The sequence below is a fragment of the Balaenoptera musculus genome, chromosome 13 (genome assembly GCF_009873245.2).
Source record: "Balaenoptera musculus isolate JJ_BM4_2016_0621 chromosome 13, mBalMus1.pri.v3, whole genome shotgun sequence".
NCBI lineage: Eukaryota > Metazoa > Chordata > Mammalia > Artiodactyla > Balaenopteridae > Balaenoptera > Balaenoptera musculus.
Window position 1 is genome coordinate 63,428,408 of NC_045797.1, and position 20,006 is coordinate 63,448,413.

Sequence of the window (20,006 nt, forward strand, 5' to 3'; positions counted from 1 at the left end):
TAAAAAATAGGTAGAGGACCTGAATAAACATTTTTCCAAAGAAGACTTACAGATGGCCAACAGACACATGAAAAGATGTTCAACATCACTTATCACTCATCTCAGGGAAATGCAAATCAAAACCACACAGAGATACCACCTCACACCTGTCAGAATGGCTATGATCAAAAAGACAACAAATAACAAGTGTTGGTGAGGGTGTGGAGAAAAGGGAACCCTCATGTACTGTTGTTGGGATTACAAATTGGTGCTGCTACTATGGAAAACAGTATAGAAGTTCCTAAAAAAATTAAAAACAGAGCTATCATACAATCCAGCAATTCCACTTCTGGGTATTTTTTCCAAAGAAAACAAAAACACTGATTTGAAAGATATATACATCCCTGTGTTCATTCCAGCATTATTTACAGTAGCCAAGATATGGAAGCAACCTAAGTGTTCATCAATAGATGAATAGAGAAAGAAGATGTGGTATATAAATAAAATGGAATATGACTCAGCCATAAAAAATAATGAAATCTTGCCATTTTTTGACAACATAGATAGACCTTAGGGTATTACACTAAGTGAAATAAGTCAGGTGGAGAAAGACAAATATCATAGCATTTCACTTGTATGTGGGATCTAAAAAACAAATGAACAAACAAAAAAAAAACCAGAAACAGACTCATAGATACAGAGAACAAACAGGTGGTTGCCAGAGGTGAGAGGAGTGGGAGGATGAATGAATAGGTGAGGGAAATTAAGAGGTGCAGACTTCCAGTTATAAAATAAATGAGTCATGGTATGGAAAGTACAGCATGGGGAATATAGTCAGTAATATTTTAATATCATTGTATGGTGACAGATGGTAACTAGACTTATTGTGGTGATCATTTTGTAATGTGTAGAAATATTGAATCACTATGTTGTGCACCTAGAACACCTAGAAGGTCAATTACATTTCAACTAAAACAATGACGGGTAATGAGGGGCAATGTGCCCTATCAGAAATCAAAGCTACATTAGTCAAAACAACATGGTATTGTAACTTACTGCAGAGAGTACAGTCCAGAAACAGATCCATATGTATGTAAGAATTCAGACTATCAATAAGTATCTATTCAAATCCACAGGGAAATTATGGGTTATCTAATAATTGCTGTTGAGTTAAATGGCTGATAATTTTATAAAATAAATTGCCCCCAAACTAAATTCCAGATGCCTTAAATATTTTAATGTAAAAATAAAGTTATAAAAAACCAAAGATAAATAGACAAAAATATTTTTCATGTTTTATTATCTTTGAGTAGGAAAGACCTTTCTTAGGATGACATCCAAGTCAGAGGTCATAAACAAAAGTATTTCATTACAATAAAATGCAAAATATCTGAATCAAAAAAGCTCAATTAACAAATTTAAATATAAATGACAGAGAAAATCATTTGCAACACATAGGAGAGGAAAGACACAAAAGGAAAACAGATGATCACCAAAGTAAAAATACAAATGGACAATACATTCGGGGAAAGACATTCAATTCTGCTAGTAATTATGGAAATACTAATGAAACTTTTTTTTTAACCTCTCAAATTGGAAAGCATTAAAACAATTGATAATTTCCTAGGGTTATGAGAAAATAGGCACTCTCTTATCAAGTTGGTAAAGCAAATAGCCACAATCTTTCTGGAGGACAATCAGTGCTTACTCTGACACAGCAATTCCACTTCTAGGAATTGTTCTAAGGAAATAACTGAACAAGCTTGCTCAAAGATATACATGTATATATGCGTGTGTGTGTATGGGGGGGAGAATAAAATCATACCAGATGATCTACAAATTATCAGTGATTAACCCTAGACAGAAGAAACATCAAATACTGAAAGTAAAACTTACTATTTTCTGTTTTATGAAATGTTTTAATATTCAGCTTTTTAATTTTTAAATTTTTTATTTTTTTTGCTGCACCATGTGGCTTGCAGGATCTTAATTCCTCAACCAGGGATTGAACCTGGGGCCATGTCAGTGAAAGTGCTGAGTCCTAACCAGTGGACCGCCCTGGCTTTCTTTTTTTTTTTTTTTTTTAGAAATTCACGTTCTTTTATTTATTTATTTATTTATTTATTTATTTATTTATGACTGTGTTGAGTCTTCGTTTCTGTGCGAGGGCTTTCTCTAGTTGCGGCAAGTGGGGACCACTCCTCATCGCGGTGCGCGGGCCTCTCACCATCGCGGCCTCTCTTGTTGCAGAGCACAGGCTCCAGACGCGCAGGCTCAGCAATTGTGGCTCACGGGCCCAGCCGCTCCGTGGCATGTGGGATCCTCCCAGACCAGGGCTCGAACCCGTGTCCCCTGCATTGGCAGGCAGACTCTCAACCACTGCGCCACCAGGGAAGCCCCCCTGGCTTTCTTTATAATCAGAGAAAAATAAAAAAATTTTCCATTGCCCTCTGCTAAATTTTTCCATTGCCCTCTGCTAAATTGGATTTTCAAAAAGTTTGTAAGTTCTCCCTGCAAACACATGTATGCAAACATTTGACTTAGAGTCCAGTTATAATGAAGCAATCTCTCTTTCCCCTGTGATTTCTTTTTTTTTAAACATCTTTATTGGAGTATAATTACTTTACAATGGTGTGTTAGCTTCTGCTTTATAACAAAGTGAATCAGCTATACATACACATATATCCCCAAATCTCCTACCTCTTGCGTCTCCCTCCCACCCTCCCTATCCCACCCCTCTTGGTGGGCACAGAGCACCGAGCTGATCTCCCTGTGCTATGCGGCTGCTTCCCACTAGCTATCTATTTTACACTTGGTAGTGTATATATGTCCATGCCACTCTCTCACTTTGTCCCACCTTACCCTTCCCCCTCCCCGTGTCCTCAAGTCCATTCTCTATGTCTGTGTCTTTATTCCTGTCCTGCCCCTAGGTTCTTCAGAACCGTTTTTTTTTGTTTTTGTTTTTTTTTTAGATTCCATATATATGTGTTAGCATATGGTATTTGTTTTTATCTTTCTGACTTACTTCACTCCATATGACAGACGCTAGGTCCATCCACCTCACTACAAATAACTCAATATCGTTTCTTTTTATGGCAGAGTAATATTCCATTGTACACATGTGCCACATCTTCTTTATCCATTCATCTGTCGATGGACACTCAGGTTGCTTCCATGTCCTGGCTTTTGTAAATAGAGCTGCAATGAACATTGTGGTACATGACTCTTTTTGAATTATAGTTTTCTCAGGGTATTTGCCCAGTAGTGGGATTGCTGGGTCGTATGGTAGTTCTATTTTTAGTTTTTTAAGGAAACTTCATACTGTTCTCCATAGTGGCTGTATCAATTTACATTCCCACCAACAGTGCAAGAGGGTTCCCTTTTCTCCACACCCTCTCCAGCATTTATTGTTTGTAGATATTTTGATGATGGCCATTCTGACTGGTGTGAGGTGATACCTCACTGTAGTTTTGATTTGCATTTCTCTAATGATTAGTGATGTTGAGCATTCTTTCATGTGTTTCTTGGCAATTCCCCTGTGGTTTCTATTATATAATCACCTGTATTGCCTTAGGGCACAACTGCTTCAGGAGTATTTTGGGAAGTAGGCAAAGTATAAATGAACAAATTACTTAATTAAAAATATGATTGTTTAGCACCCATTGCAAATTTATCCATAGATAACTGAATTTTTTTGCAAGTCTCACTATCAATGCTTATCCATAATCAAAATTGCTTAAAAATGAACTATTATGGAGTGCTTACAATTTATAGTTTAATACCCATATTTATACTGAGAGTACAAGATTTTTTATGGAATAAAATTCATTATGGAAATTCAAATGAAACCCAGCCATTTATTCAATTAAATCAATAGTACTCAATCTAACCAAACTGGGCCAACCTTCCCGCATGAAACTGGAATTGGAGAAAAGAGATAAGGTACAAAGGGGTGGGGGAGAAAGAGGCTCCTCGTGTGGAGCAAGGAAAGTCTGTCTGCAGAGAATGGAGTGAGCGTTCAGAGTAAAGCAGAGGAGACAGTAGGAGAGAAAATACTTCTTTCATTTCCTGATTCTAGACCTTCCTGAGCTGCAACTCCATGCACCCAGATCCTTTGCCCACCTTCCCTGGCTCCAAGCTGGGTCTGTCACTACCACATCATCACATGGTCTCCACTGGACCTTATGGCTGTCTCATCCCCTTCCCTCACCCTTTCTAATCTCCCCTTCCTGACTCCCATGCCCCATGCAACTTTTCTTTCAGCACCTCATAGTTCCATGGATGATCCAAGATATAGAACATTCTTTTTCTGTAAACATCCTTTCCCAGCAAAGAGCACATAATATCCCAAAGACTTGTTCCTATTGCATCTGAGGATGTACCAATCCATGAAGGGAGATGTTTAATCAATAATCACAGTTTCTAGTGCCTGAGATATTTCCATCCTTCCCACATTGGTGCATCTACTCTTTTTTTTGTTTTTAATATGGAAAACTCTGACACAATCTTGCCCTTCATTAAGTGATGTTTCTGACCTAAATGCTGTTGCGCTGCGGTGTCACAGACCCCCAAATACATACAGCTGGAGAAACACTCAACTTACAGCATTTTTTCCTACCCTCAGGTAACCAATTTATCCAGCATTTTATTATGACCCATGTGGGTTTTTTTTTTTTTTTCTAAACGTATTTATTTATTTACTTATTCTTGGCTCCGTTGTTTCTTCATTGCTGCCTGGGGGCTTTCTCTAGTTGCGGTGAGTGAGGGCTACTCTTTGTTGCGGTGCACGGGCTTCTCATTGGGTGGCTTCTCTTGTTGTGGAGCATGGACTCTAGGTGCGTGGGCCTCAGTAGTTATGGCATGTGGGCTTCAGTAGTTGTGGCACGCAGGCTCAGTAGTTGTGGCTTGTGGGCTCTAGAGCGCAGGCTCAGTAGTTGTGGCGCACGGGCTTAGTTACTCAGCGGCATGTGGGATCTTCCTGGACCAGGGCTCAAACCCGTGTCCCCTGCATTGGCAGGGGGATTCTTAACCACTGCACCACCAGGCAAGCCCCCCATATGGGTTTTAATGAGTAGATTCTAATCCTCAAACAGTCCCTTGGGTTGCAGGGGCAATGACAGAGTGTCAAATGCCTGGGGAAGTGAGGGGTTCTAAGTAGCTGAGAGTATTTGGGCAAGTGAGAACTGACAGACAGGAAGGGGAAAGGGGGCCTTCCTGGGAGGTTCTTCCCTAGAAGCCAGTGTCCGGTAGAGCTAAGTGTCTGCTGAATTGCTCTTACTTGCCAGAGGGCTGTTTTCATGAACTCCATCTGATTCCTGGGCAACCAGAGAATATTCTGGAAAGAGAAAGGGGCCTCCTTTTAACTGCTCACTTTTAACTGTCCCTCAACCACTTACCTCAACTAATTTCCTTATGTGCTTGTTGATGACTGTAGGATCTGGCTTTGGCATCACGCCTGAGGCCCACTCCAGGGGCACCACGGGCTTGGTGGGCGTCGTAGGGGAGGTAGGCTGCTGACAGAAAACACACACATTTTTCAGCTTTATCTGGGGCCTCGAGCAATTTGGACCAGGGACACTGAGAAAGCCATATAAGTTTTGCATATTAATATCAGTAAAAACTTCTGTTTATGTAGTACTTAAATATTTTGAAAACATCAATGAAAATTTTGTTAATGGAATATTTTGTCAGTAGAATCTAATCTGGAACTAAATACATATTTTGTTTAACAGCAGCCTAGATTGTATTATTTTAGGTGGAAAAATATATTGCTCTCTCAGCTCATCCAAAAATCCTATCCAAGTTCCCCAGATACTACTAAAACACCCTTAAACATCTCTATAACAATCCATACAGTTTTTTGCCTTTATAGTACAAAGCATATAAAACACCAGTTATCTAATTCTTTAATAGTCAGTGCTACTGATAAATTAGGTGTGTGCAGTAAGTGGGCAGCAGTGCACAGCCAAGTTTATGTCATCTTACCAGCATCTCTCTTAATATGCTTAATCAGTTCTTGACGGTTTGGCTAATCATTAACTCTCTCGAGCCCCGCTTTGGTGAACTTGTTTTCTCCACAGTTCTTCCACGTTCTTGCAAGACATTTTCACTTAATAATGTGGAGAAGATGGTGGCAATAATGTATAACTTGTTTACACAACACAAGTGTGAAACACAATCCTATCGGGAGCCAAGAGTGCTGTGCACTTCGTATCCTCTCCCTAGGGATCTCATACGATGAAATATTTTTGCTGGTGCATGCATACAAACCTGTATTAGCAGGTTGTTTTTAAATTTGATACCGAGTTGGGGATAACCATTTTTGCAAGAGGAGTTGAGGCGTAAGTATATGGATTTAAGCCTCTACCAATGTTGTGAGGTGGGTGCTGCTGTGAGCTACAAACAGGACAAAAAATTATCTGCCATCTGAATATGGTCACTCCCACACACAGTTTCTCTCTCTCTCTCACACACACACACGCACACATGCACACGTGCTCACACATCTCGGCTCTTTCAGTAAAGCCTTTCATCTTGTTGATATAATAAAGGATTAAACCCTTGGTTCCCAAACTATACAGCAAGGCACACCCCTCCTCTGGAGCACTGCGACGAACTCAGCGGGTTACCAAAAGATATTTCAAACTTCCGAGGGAAATACAGCAAAACTCAATATTTGTCGATAGCACACAAACTACCAGCTTGAAGTAGTTCACAATTCACCCATCAGCTCATGCCACATTTCTATCGATGATATCATGTCTTTGTGAAGCAAAAAAATCAATGTGGGACAAGCAATAAGGGGGACAGTATCCAATCTGATTCCAAGATTTAAGAAATTGTACCGGGCCCAACAGGCACACATATCCATTAGTAATTGTGGTTATTTAAGAATGAAATAAAAATATCATTTTTTTCAATGTGTGTGTATTATTTTTTCAAGCAGGTACTAAGCCATTAGAACATCAATGTTTATACATATTTAGTTGCTTAGACCTAACTATTCTATAAGTGGAACTGTTAGGTATTTCTTTTGACCTAGAGGTAGCATGAAAAAACTGAGACATGAATTAAAACATGAAAAATTATGAGGCACTAAGGGTGCCATGAACAGAATAAGGTTGAGAAGCTCTGGGACTAAGTAGGTGAGGTTGGCCAGTGCTAACTGTAAACACATTAAAGCTACAGGCTCTCAGTAATATAATCCTGACGGGAAATTGTTCTTAGTTACCAGTATGCATCGAACACTAAATACAAAATAAGGTGACATTCCACTTAGAGAAGAGACAGAAAGGGATTGGTAAATGTGTTTTCATAGATTCATGGGATTTTAGCACTTGGAAGGGGCTTTGAAAGCTTCTGCTTTTACAAGAGATAAAAAGACTTTTTTATGCTGGATGGAAATGTCTCCTAAAATTGGTAAAACTTGATCCTGAAAATAAAGTAAAGTAAATCTAAAAGGCGCAAATCAGGCATATGTGCTAAAATGGTTTCTGAACAAGGGGTGGTGGGAAAATAATGGGCAGCATCACGCTGTAGAAAAAGCACAGGTGGTGAAGGCAGACAGTCCTGAGACCAATCCAAACTCTCCTACTGACTGGCTCTGTGGTCTGTGTAAGACACCTATGCTCACCAGACTCTGTTTCCTTAACAGAGTTAATGAGATAACATAGATATTATGACCTGCCAGGCATCCAACAACCAACAGGTGGCAGTTAAGGTGCCTAGTTATAGGTAAAGGAAGGTGCCAGGAGGCGGCAATGCTGTGTGTGCACGTACGGGACAGCTTCATCACACCAAAGCTATGGAATGAGGGAGGAGCTTAGGAGTTCCTTTTTTTTCAGTAACATTACTTTTCTTTCTAGCTCTCTCTTCATCACGCTAACTTTGAAGAGTCTGGTCCTAACCCCTCCCTTTGCCTGTGCTGTATCTTCCCACATGGCTGCCTTCTGCAGTGTCCCCAGGAGATGGGATTCTTGGGGCTGGCAGGGAGGGGAACATGGTGATGGAACCACCACAGACATTATTTTAAGAACAGATGTTACCAGGTCAACTGACTCAGACTCAAGTTCATACTCTCCCACCTGGCCTTCACTGTGAACAGCATTCACAGTCATTCTGCCTCTTTCAGTTCGATGGTTCAGAATGGTAGTAGGTATTAATAGATGGACAGACTTAGGCCCTAGTGTTGCTGGCAACGTGCCACAGAACTCAACTGGTACAGAGGTAACGAATGAGACCTTCATAAGAAAACGGATCTCAGGATATGAGAAGCAGACAGAAATTTCTTTTTCAACATGCAAACCTCATCCTCATTGTAAAGTTCATATTCACCCAGATATTTTTTTTTTACTAGTGCAAAGCATATCTGAGCTACTGTCCACTTGCTAAGAGTAATGAGCAGTGTACATTCAGTAATGCAGTTTCTTCAACTCATTATATAATGTTTCTTTACTAAGAGTCAGCTATCAATTAAGTGAGACTCTATCCAATGTGATACTGAAATTCTGAGCTGGATGAATCATTAGTAGAGAAATTTGTGAATTATGATTAGGGTATTTAAAATTTATTAAATCTAATTTTATGTAGAATCAGTTTTTTAAAAAAAAAGCCTAGAATGGTCATTCAAATTATTGTTTCTTCTTTTTGGGGGGCAGGGCAGGTTCTCAGAAGGAACATGGAAGATCAACAATAAAACAGAGTAACTGGAAATGATGTTCTTCTTTGTTAGCTTCTAATGTGAAGAAATAATTATCTGTCAGGGCTAAGCTGTTCCACTGGTAAAATGGGAAGAATATAGATTTTTTAATTCTTCAATCTTTAGATCACAAAGCACTACTGTAATGGCCAATTATTGTAAATAAAAAATAATGGTGTTTGTCACTGAACCTGAGAGAGAAAACAATACTCACCGATTTAGAATTTCTAGGCTCCAGCACCAGTGATAGTTTGTAAATATCATCTTCTGTGTGATAGAGGTCCAGAGAAAGCTACAACAAATTAGAAGGGATAAATAAGAATGTGAATCATTTATTTACTTATTTACATTACTGAAATTTTTCCAAACTGAATGCTTAAGCTCAATGTCTAGTAACTTGAGTGAATGTAGAACATTAAAAAGATAGCATGCATAGGTGGAAAATGAAATTTTTTTTCAAAGAAGTTTTAATATTTTATTTTTTGGCCACGCAGGATGTGGGATCTTAGTTCCCCAACCAGGGATCAAACCCACACCCCCTGCATTGGAAGTGCGGAGTCTTAACTACCGGACCGCCAGGGAAGTCCCGGAAAATGAAATTTTGAAAAGAAAAAAGTTAAACCTAGTGTGGTCATCAGCATCAACAAGAACCATTGACTCAATTGTTCTCGATAATTATTGAGTAGCTCCTAAGCACCAAGCACTGAGCTGGAGATAAGGGATCCTTGATGTTACAGGCTAGGACCAGGGACAGGTGTATAAAATAAGACTTGGAAATGGAATAAATGGTGTCTTGGAGGTTTGACTAAAGAACTGCAGAAATAAAGGAGCAATTAATAGGTTTCTATTATTTCAGGGCACTGTGCTAAGTTCTGGTGATATAAAATGGTATAAAATCATTCCTGCCCTCAAGGGCTAGACACTTTATTTGACTAAATAGGACCTGAACACAAAAAGATATATTCACATCAACAAAAGGCAACACATGCTAAATGTGAAGGAAGTTGCCCCGCTCTAAGTGCTATAGGAATTTTTCAGGCAGGCAGCGTGTAAAGCATGAGGGAGAGGTTTTGGAGACCGGTGGGTTTGAGTTCAAATTCTGAGCCTGCCACTGGTTAGCTCTGTGGCCTTGAGCCAGTTATTTCCTCTCTGATACTCAGTTTCCACTTCTGTAAAATGGAAATGATCACAAAAGTCCCTATCTAATTGGATTTTTATCAGGATCAAATGAAATAATGCATGTAAAGTACTTCACACAGGACCTAGTACACAGTGAAATCTCAGGAAATGTAGTCTGGTGTTGTTGATGTTATTGTTATTATTATAGCTGTTACAACTACTTTTATTATTATGTGTGGGGGCCACTGAGGACAGAAATGATCAGGATGGATTCACAGAGGAACTTGTGAACTGGGACCTAACTGGGAGGACTTGGAGAAATAAAGACAGAGAGAAAGATCAGGGTAGGCAAGGATAAGGATGTAAACAAAGGTTGAACTGCGTGGACAAAATCTGCAAAACCTTAAAATGCATGGTCCCATTTACCTAAAAACAGAAAGTCATAAGACTTAAAATAAGCCTGGATAATTCCACATGTGCCCTTCAATGTTAAGAACCTGATGAATCATACCATTTTATCAGCAGGGAAGAGAACCAGGTGCCCTGTCCTTTCTCTGACCATTTAAGCATGAAAATTTTCCTTTAACATATTTTGTCTAAAGATAAAGGCTTAATGTGAAAGGCTTTATTCCATTTCCAAGTCTTATTTTATACACCTGTCCCTGGTCCTAGCCTGTAACATCAAGGATCCCTTGTCTCCAGCTCAGTACCTGGTGCTTAGGAGCAAGAAAAAACTCAGAGGCACAGGATGTCTTTCAAGGATTTATCTTTCTGTTCTATCTCATTTTTTTAAAAAAGAAACTGGCATTATAAACTGTCATTTTTGCATCATTCATTCAACAAATATTTATTGGTCACCTAATATGTGGCGGGGACCATTGTAGTCACTATTCTAGCTACTAAATACAGCAGTTAAATTAAGGATTTCATATATCTGGTCATGTATTGCATTATCTAGACTTTGTCATCTAAAGGTTTTCTTAAGCATAATAAAATTGACTTTACTATAAAATTGCCCCAGTATCATTTCAGATCATGAAAATCCTGCTCACAAAGAATGCACACTGTATCCACCTTCCTCTGAACAGCAGTCACTTCTACCTCCAGGGGCCCTGCCTCTTTGCAGGAGAGGAACTGTCCCCATGTCACAAACGAATGCTTTGAGGAACCAGCCCACCATATAAAAGAGTGAAGGGAGATGCATGAAAGGGGTATTGTGAGAGAGACATTGGTATAACAATGTATTTGGTAAAAGAGTTTTGCAGATATGATTAACTTGGGGATCTCTCCTCTTAGCTCAACAACAAGAAAAATTTGTGCTGATAAGTGGAATTTGACACTGGATCTCTGGGTTAGGGAAGCAATAGGGGAAGGTGTGATCACTGATGAATGGGAGATAGCCACTACTCATCTAAGGCAAATTGTTGTCAGTTTGATGACAATTGCCACATCTCGTTTGTCAAGAGAAGTCAGAAATCTAGAGTTTTATATGAAATATCCTCATTTTTAAGCACTGGCAACTAATAACAAAATTTTTTTTTATGATTCCATGTGGGCCAAATAAAACACATCTGCCATGGGCAGTTGCCCACTGTTTTGTAAATTCCACAACAGAAGACTCTACTGGTCTCTAAGCTTCATGAAAGGAGACAGTGCATTTGTAATTCCACCTCTATAATCCCAGTCCTAGTTTGCTACCTTGCATTGTGAATGCTATATAGACAGAAAACTGACTGACTTCTTCCTTTTGACTTCCTTGTTGTCAGGAGTTAATCCGGGCTTTGCTGAGTAGGTTCCTGTCCTCCTGGCTCTTCCTCTGATGACAGCACTGGCATCTGCTGGAAAGGAGATGCCAGCAGTGCAAGAACATCCAACCAGAAACCCAAATAAGCCACACACTAAATAGGGGAGATGCTCTTTCAAAAGACACAGAACATCCCTGAGTATTTTCATATGTCAGATGGACAGATATCTGACTCTATGATGGAAATATTTTTGTCTTCTCCCAGTGTTTGCTCTCCATTTATTAGTGGTCGTATGAACCTAGGCAAGTCATTAACCTTCTTGAGTCTGTCTCTTGATCTGTAAAATGGGAATCATCAATAATAGCTCCCTCCCAGGACTGTTGTGAAGATTAAATGAGCTAATGGTGTCCAATGGGATTTGTTTAGGGGGCCACACAGATGGGAACTGCAGAGTTTGGCTCCCAATCGGTGCAGCAGCCAAATGCTACTGTGCTCATCCATGAGTGCAGAGCTGCCTTCTGGGTTACTCTAGCCATCTCTCTGTTTTCCCAGCCGCGATCCTACTTGCTTTCTCGGATCTCCTCTGGGCCTTACAGCCCTGCACAAAGTGATCTGTTCTACTTCCTATGCACATTTTAAATAATACAGGCAGCTTGTCAATGGGGTTTCACAACTATTTCTTTGTGTCTAACATATTTTAAGGTTGTTTGTTTCTCATAAATGTCTGAGTCACTGCTCAGGTTGTTACTTTTACATCCAAGCCTATCAGCAAAGATGGCTGTGGATTTAGTCTGCACCTTAGGACCGACATTGTCTTGACTGGAGAATTGTAAAATAACACACACTTGGTCATCAAACTATCTCCATTCACCACTTTTGCAATTCTTCCTCTTCCTCCTCCTCCTCTCTCTCCTCCTCCTCTTCTTCTTTCTTCTTTCTTCTTCTTCTTCTTCGATTGTAAAAATACAGGGGCTTTCCAGTAATTTGCATATACTCAGAATGGTAAATGTAACTGATAGATCTAAAAATACTATGAAAAAATTCAGACTATTTCGTATACCATGAAACAAGAAGCATCAGTTTAAAAGCTCCTGGTTACATGAATTGGGATCACAATGGATAATGTCTTCTCCAGATCTTCCCTAAAAAGGGGAACAATCCAAATCTCAACAGTTTGGTGGTGTGGTCCTCTTTCCTTCATGTGCCCAGTACTGTTCAGGGGGCTAAGATTACAATGATAAAAATGGCAAACATAGTCCCTGCTCGCATAGATTTTATTTTGTAATTAACTCTTTCTTTACACACCCATGAAGAGGGAGAGAGATTATTTAATTTTCACAGATGCAAAATAAAGTAAATGTCAGCAATATTCCCACATTACAGAGTAAATGTCCATCAGAGAGAGAGAGAGAGAGAGAGAGAGAGAGAGAGACGCAAACTGGGATTCAGAAGTTGGCTATTTGCAAGCCTTTTGTCCGTTATGAATTGCAGCTTCTTCATTTCTAAAATAGGAAGGGGCAGGGGTGATGTTACACCCTCAGACCTGCCCAGGCTACATCACATGGTGTGTGTGAGAATCTACTGAGGAAATGTATGTGAAAAGTGCTGTGAAAACTGTAATCAACTATTACAGAAAGTTCAAGCATTGCTATACAGCCTACCGCACAGAGCAGGCATTTAGTAATTGTTCATTAACCTAAGAGTTCTCATTTTCTTTCTTCCAGGGCTCTCAATCATATATCAGCTTCCTCACCTGGGACCATGTTTAGAAGCCGTCACTTCAGGCAGAAACTTGACCTAGAGTCTTGGAGCAAAAAGAATCACCCATTCAATGCTGTGCTTAAGAATGACCTCACATGCATTTGGGCAGCTGCAGTCAATGTATGGTTCTAATCCCAACATGTATGTGGTTCATGAAATGCTCACTGGGCTCCAGTGAACACCTCCTGGGAGTCTCCTCCATCCTCATTCTGAGGAGATTAATCTGCCTATGGCCAGGAAGAATGAATGCACTGAACTTTCTCCTTGGTTGTGGGGAGAGAGGAAGGCTTTTGGCTTTAAATAGAAACTGGCTTGACAATCGTGCTCATCTGCGGAACTGTGCTATCCTGATGAACCACTGGGCTGGAACCGCAGAATCAGGTTGACACTTGGTTCCTTAGTCCCAAGGCTCCACCATTCCTTACATCTAGCACCACAGAAGTTTAGAGCTGGATGAGATCTTACAAATGAGCACAAAACCCTTTAGGAAAAATCCAAAGTCAAGACTAGTTAGCAAGGAGACAAAGCTACGTAACTGCAGAGGCAGGGCCAAAAGCTATGTCTCCCGTCTGAGATTCTTGCCACTATATTACACTATACTATACAACACTGCTGTGACTAAATATGGTGCTTGGTGGCTTCTAAATTTTCCTTCAATTCCTGAGAGAGAGAGAGAGAGACAGAGAGAGAGAGATACACAGAGAGACTGAGAGATTGAGTCATTCTTTTTTCTTTCCTTTCCAGCAAAAAGGAATTATTTCTTAGCTTTTACTTCTGGAGTTCAGATTTTCCACCTGCAGCCCCACAATTTCATTCAAAATCCTTTAGTATTTCTCAAATATCTGTCCTAATGTTGCCTGCTGCATTTACAATTCAAATTTCTTTTCCCTACTCCATCATTATCTTTTATCCGGATGAGGAATTGCCCAGCATAGGCAGCTGCTCGTGAAGTTCTCCCCCAGCTCGTGGAGGGAGCCTGAGCACAGACACTTGGAGCCTAGGCTACCCCCCGAGACTGGTCTGCAGACATCACCTGTGGCTGTGGGGTTACAGTCTGATTGGGGCTTACAACTCTGGTCACTTATTCATGGAAACAGATTTACATGGCAAATGGTTAATAAAGGCAGCTGCCTGGATTATTGTGAGGTTCCCCCACCCTAATAGAGAATGTCTGTGTGTTTACTATTTGTTACACAAACTCAACCCCAAGAGATTTGTGTTTCTGTGTGTTGGCCACTTCTGCTTTATACTAAGAACGCAGCTGCCATTATTGCCTACACCTAGGGGTTCTCTTCTTTGGTAAACAATTCTGTGTTCTAGGAACAGTTTGTGAGAAGGTCTAGGAACTGCACTCTTATCCCAATGCAGCAGTCCTAGAGGATTTAGCCCTTCGGAGCCCCAGAGGGGTTCTTGTTTTCATTCCCCATGGCCACTGGAGGAAAGAAGTCAATTTGGTGTTGCAGCCAAGTTTCAGATGCTACAGTGTCATAAACCCAAACAAGGAAGTTGCTCCTCCACTTGTTTAAGCAAGGGTGAGAGAATTTGCTTATGCCTCTTTCCCCCTGACAAAGAAGCAGCCAATGGGAAATGTTCTCTACTGCACACCTGTGTGTCTAAAAGTGCTAGGACCTAGAGACCAGCTAATGGTGTGTGCCGCCAAAGCCAAAAAAGTATGAGCAGTAGGTGAATTTCTTCCAACCCACTCCTAAATACAGCACCCAGTTCATCTGCTGAGCTCCTAAATATGCCAGGTATTGGGTGGGCCAAAAAGTTCTTTCAGGTTTTTCTGTTAAGATGTTATGCAATGCTATGAGATGTGCTGGGGACGTGCGATGTATAAGGCAGGTAAACAGAAAAAAAATCTAATGTCAAGTGATACCTCCTATAGATAAGAAAGTACAAAGTACAAGGGCAACACATGTGACAGATGCCTTACTGCTTTGGAAGGAAACAGAGAATGCTCCAGAAAGATAGAGGCTTTTGAATTTAAGCTAGTCATGGTGGGGCTGGGGGGTGGGTAAGGAAGGAATTTTCCAAGAAAATGCAAAGCCAGAAAGTAGAAGGCAGCAATTTGTGGTGGAAGGTATAAGTCCCACATTCCTCAAAGGCAGGTGTGATGCGGGATCGGGTGATGACAAACGAGGAGAGACTGATAGTCAGAAAACAAGTCGTGAAGGGCTCCAATGGCAGACTGGGACCTGCATCTGGTGGTTTGGGGAGGTTGGTGGGGGTTACGGGGAGGGAGATCTCAGAGGAGGTCCCCGCATTACTCCAGGCTTCAACTACAGCAGTGCAGTGAGGATCAAGAGAAGCCGATGAGTTGAGGGCATATAGAAGGAGGTGATGAATTAGATGAGTGTGATGCATGATCATGAGGCGCTGAGGACGGGGCTGGAGGGCCTCTCTAAGAACTGCAGAAACCAGAGCTGTGGCGGCAGAGACTGGGACCCTCAAAGCAAAGGGAACTTTCTTTGCTCGGAGATTGGTGTCTCAAGTTGCTCGGGTTACAGGTGTGAGTTTCCCTCCCTTCATCCTTCGAGATTTCTTCCCATCTACTGACCCTGAATTCAACCCCTCCCCCACCCCCATTGTGAATTGCTGGCATGGATCTTCCTGCATACCCTGGCAAGTGAGGTGCAGGAGAGTTATTAGCACAAACTCCAGTCCGTTGGACTCACCGTGAGCAAGTTGATCAAATCCAGGTTGGGTTCCAAGTGGTGAGAGGCATTCTGTAGGGAGACCAGTTCACTCAAGGTAACGGAGAGCTGGTGCATTTTCACAATGTTCACTTTGTTCTCCTCCATCCAGTCTGGGAAAATGACATGGACTGCTATCAAGTCTTTCAAGTGGACGCCAAGGATTGGGATTTTGAAGCCATCACAGTCGGCAAAGGCCTTGCGGTAATTACAGTAATTGCCGTTGGAGGAGACCAGCTCCGTCATTTCATTCCAGTTCTGGGAACAGATGGAAAAGTAGTATTTTCAAACAGCCTTCCCTTCTGCCCACCCTCAGGCCCAACAGTGTGTGGCTAGGAAATTCCTTGCCTACTGAAAGAAGTATCAATTGCACCAAAGTTGATGCAGGGAAATATTAACCAGGGAGAGGAAAGTTAGAAAAACGTACTAGGCTTGGCTATGAGTTGGACAGCCTGTTCCATTCTGCGGCAAAAGAGAAATAGCCCACACCTCTGCCTACCTACTAGGGGTGTTGAGATGTTAAATAGCATCATGTATATATAAGTATTTTGTAATTCATGGAAATATTACAATCCACAAATACAAGCATGTATTGTATTGAAGTATGTAGTATATTAAAATTTCCTAGTTGTTCCAAGAAAGTTGCACTCAAGATACAACTTGAAGGGGCCAGTATGGGGTAGGAACAGTCATACTGATGTGTGAGATAGCTGTGGTTTTGGACTCTGCCACTAACTAGGAGGGTGACCTTAAGCAAGTCGCTTCACTTTTAGGGACCTCAGTTTTCTTTTCTGTAAGAAAGAGGAGTTCATTTTTTGAAGACATACTGGTGGTTCCAAGCGTCTATGAGCCTCCACTGAATTCTTATTCTTTACAACATTTAAAATATGTTTTGCTCTTTACTGGAAATTCAGTACTAATCTAAAGGAAAATGAAACACATAATGAGCCCCATTATACTTGGAAAGGGTGCAATGTTTGAGGTCACTCAGCAGTGCTTCTGTGGCTTATATTCTCCTGTTTATATGCACAAGCTATTGTTGGTTGCCTAACGGCAGCCATACCTTCCTAATAGACCCATGTGTCTACTTTTGATCAGTCTACTCTTTCCCATGTGACTCGGATGAAGCTGTTTCCGTGCCCAGATCCAAGGATGGGTTCTGATCTACCATCTTCATAATTCCATTCCTCTGGTTTGCGATTGGTTCAGGAACACAGAGTTAAGCCAATCAGTACACTGTATTCCTCTGGATACTGTTATTGGCCCAGGGGTGGGCATGTGATTTGAGCTGGTCCAATCTGTCTAAAAAAGAAGGTCTTTTATTCCATGCGTGCAGAGCTGAAGAGAGGTTTTCCCTATCTCCAACTTTCATAAACAAGAAAGCATAATTTTCCCGTTGCTGCAGACAGCCCAGTCAGGAGGGCAACCAATCCGATGAAAAACAAAAACTAAAACAAAAACCTCATACTCAGAGGACTACAGAGCAACTGAGCCAGAGCTCTGATCACACCATGCCTGGACTTGGCCCTGCCTCTGGACTTTCAGGTATGTGAGACGATCCATTTCCTTATTGTTTAAGCAATTCCAAGATTTTTTTTTAAACTTACAGCTGAAAGTGTCCTTACTGATATAGCAAAGTACACGCTTACAAGGAAATCTTTTCATAAGGATGAAATGTTCTTTTTTGCTCAATAAGGAAAAATATTATTGTGGTCTGGAAATAAATATGGCAGAAAAAGTTCAGTTTGGGAAACAATCATTGCTTAAAATTTTTTTTTTATCCCTGAAAAACTGAGCTATAAATCTGAGGGCTTTCTATACAAAAGATTTCTTTCTGTCCCCCTTTCCTTTGTGTCTTGCACTGTGTTGAACACAGTGCTATGAAGAGTGCAGGTGTTCAATGACTTCATTTGAGGACGGGATGGTAGGAATGATTTCTGTCATATTTGCCTTGTAACCCCCATGTATTTCACAATGCCTATCACATAGTAAGCACCAAACACATATTTTTTGAATATTTACAACTACAGTATGTTAATGGTGTTCAAAGCATTCCTATTAGGACACTTGCTGCCACCTCTAATCTGTTTTTCCAGGTGGTATGGCTGTAACCTCCTATTGTCTAAGAAGAAAACTTTCCCCTTCTGAGTGACATTTGTTAGGATCATCCTACCCCCAAACAATCTACAAACGAATTTTTTACTTGGGTTATGATCTGATCCACTGTACCTTTGTAACTTCTGAAGAAAGATGAGAATGGGTCTCTTTGAGCCGGGAAATGGAACTATGACTAAGGCCTCCTACCACTGCCATCAGGGTGTTAAAATTTTTGAGCTGAAGGAGCTTCTGCAATAAAAAAGGTTAACTTCAATACTTTGTAACAATTTTTGAATTATTCTGACCTTTTTGAGGTACAGATGAAGTCGTACAATTTAACAACAAGGATGTAGGGCAAATAGTATCAATTCAAAATGAAGAACAAATGAAATCCACTAGAAAAATATATCAATCATTACACAGAAAAATAGCTACATTAAATGCTTCCAAATATGGCCAATTAAAAGCAATCTTCTTGCATGAGAGAAGTATATTTGCTCATTAGACATTTATGGGTAGTTTAATTGGCTTTTATATTGTGAACCCCCAATTTTTTCAATGACTTTTCTCAATAGAGTGAATGAATATCTAGAATCCTTTGAGAATCCCAGTCTAATTAACAGACATACATACCTTGGCAACATTGATAAACTTTGTGATGACTTCTGCCCTTTGCTGAGGGGTTGGTTTGCTAAGAACCATCAACTGGACCCACTTAGAGATTCCATTAAATAAAGCAATAGATCTCTCCAAGGTTGGGTTATTCTCCAGGCAGCCATGGATGACATAACTTTGGTAATCAGTGAACTAGCAAAGGAAGATTCAGAGACTCTGAATTATAATGGAGTCTTTGAAAAAATTATAAATTAGAATGTTGCATGGAAGAGGTGAGATAATGTTTCACAACAGCATAACGATTTCTTTCATTTCACATTTTTAACGGCATCTTACAAGTTTGAATATATCTGTATCTTTAACACGTTATTTTGCTGCGTTTCACTCTTCCACACCCAGATGCACACTTATTACACACCACAGTGTTGATGGGAGGAGGAAGGGACAAGCCTCAAAGTCATATTCCAGTGAGTCCAAAATTTGCTGGGTCATAAGATCCACCTGGGGCATTTGCTAAAATACTGGTTTTGGGGAACATGTCAGACCTAAAGGATCACTGTTCCAGAGGAATAACCTAAGAATCTCCATTTTTCACCCACTACTGGTGATTCCAATGGTCAGGCAAGTTCGAGATACAACGGCATACATTAAAGAAGAGGAAATGAATATAAATATCATAATTTCAAGTCAGAATAAGTTTGCAACGTGTTTTCAAGAAGAAAAGAGAAAAAATAGAAATTGAGTAAGGCTGCTCTTTGGCAAAACTGACGCATTTTCAGGAAGTCAGCATGGGTGTCATCAGATACATATGAGCCTCCTACCATATAAACAGAGCAGGGGATTCCCTCTCATGGCCTGCCTGTGGGGAATCAAAAGGTCCTCTCCAAGTAGGGTTACTTAGTGAAAAGAATCAGTCTTTCAGAAATCCATACTTCTAACCTCATGTTCTTCTTTGCAAGCAATAGCATAATACATTCTTAGCCATCTTGGAAAAGAAGGAGTGACTTCCCCAGAGCTTGGTTAGACAAAGACAAAGGCTGTTTGTAAACCATTGTGGAAATATCATAACAAATGGATAGTGAGTAGGTGGCTAGGAAGAGATCACAGTCAGGAGGAAGAAAAGGGATGCAGAGGAGGAACTCTATCAAGACAGAGTAGGAAAGAAAAATTTAATCCAGGATATCCATCCCTGAGAAAGAAACAACCTGATGTTGAGATTCTCCTCAAAGCTTACAATTCCTATTTTCAACCTATATCCATAATCAGGCGTTTATACATATCCCAACCTAAATAAAT

At 40.5% G+C, this 20,006-nt stretch overlaps 1 protein-coding gene across 5 annotated transcripts in view; it reads right to left on the bottom strand.

Annotated features, from left to right (window-relative positions):
* RASGRP3 (RAS guanyl releasing protein 3) overlaps nucleotides 1-20,006 on the bottom strand; it is a 104,121-nt gene that overhangs the window by 14,959 nt on the left and 69,156 nt on the right. For 4 of the 5 annotated variants that reach the window (XR_005022485.1, XM_036873973.1, XM_036873971.1 and 1 more), the window contains exons 8-12: nucleotides 18,729-18,902; nucleotides 18,228-18,344; nucleotides 15,981-16,256; nucleotides 8,892-8,969; nucleotides 5,376-5,492 (exon numbers count right to left, since the gene is read on the bottom strand). Coding sequence is in view for 4 of the 5 variants with exons in the window: in XM_036873973.1 (XP_036729868.1) it covers nucleotides 5,376-5,492; nucleotides 8,892-8,969; nucleotides 15,981-16,256; nucleotides 18,228-18,344; nucleotides 18,729-18,902 (762 nt within the window). In the remaining variant the exon portion in view is untranslated. The remainder of the gene's footprint in view (nucleotides 1-5,375; nucleotides 5,493-8,891; nucleotides 8,970-15,980; nucleotides 16,257-18,227; nucleotides 18,345-18,728; nucleotides 18,903-20,006) is intronic. The other variant, XM_036873974.1, reaches the window with a different exon arrangement.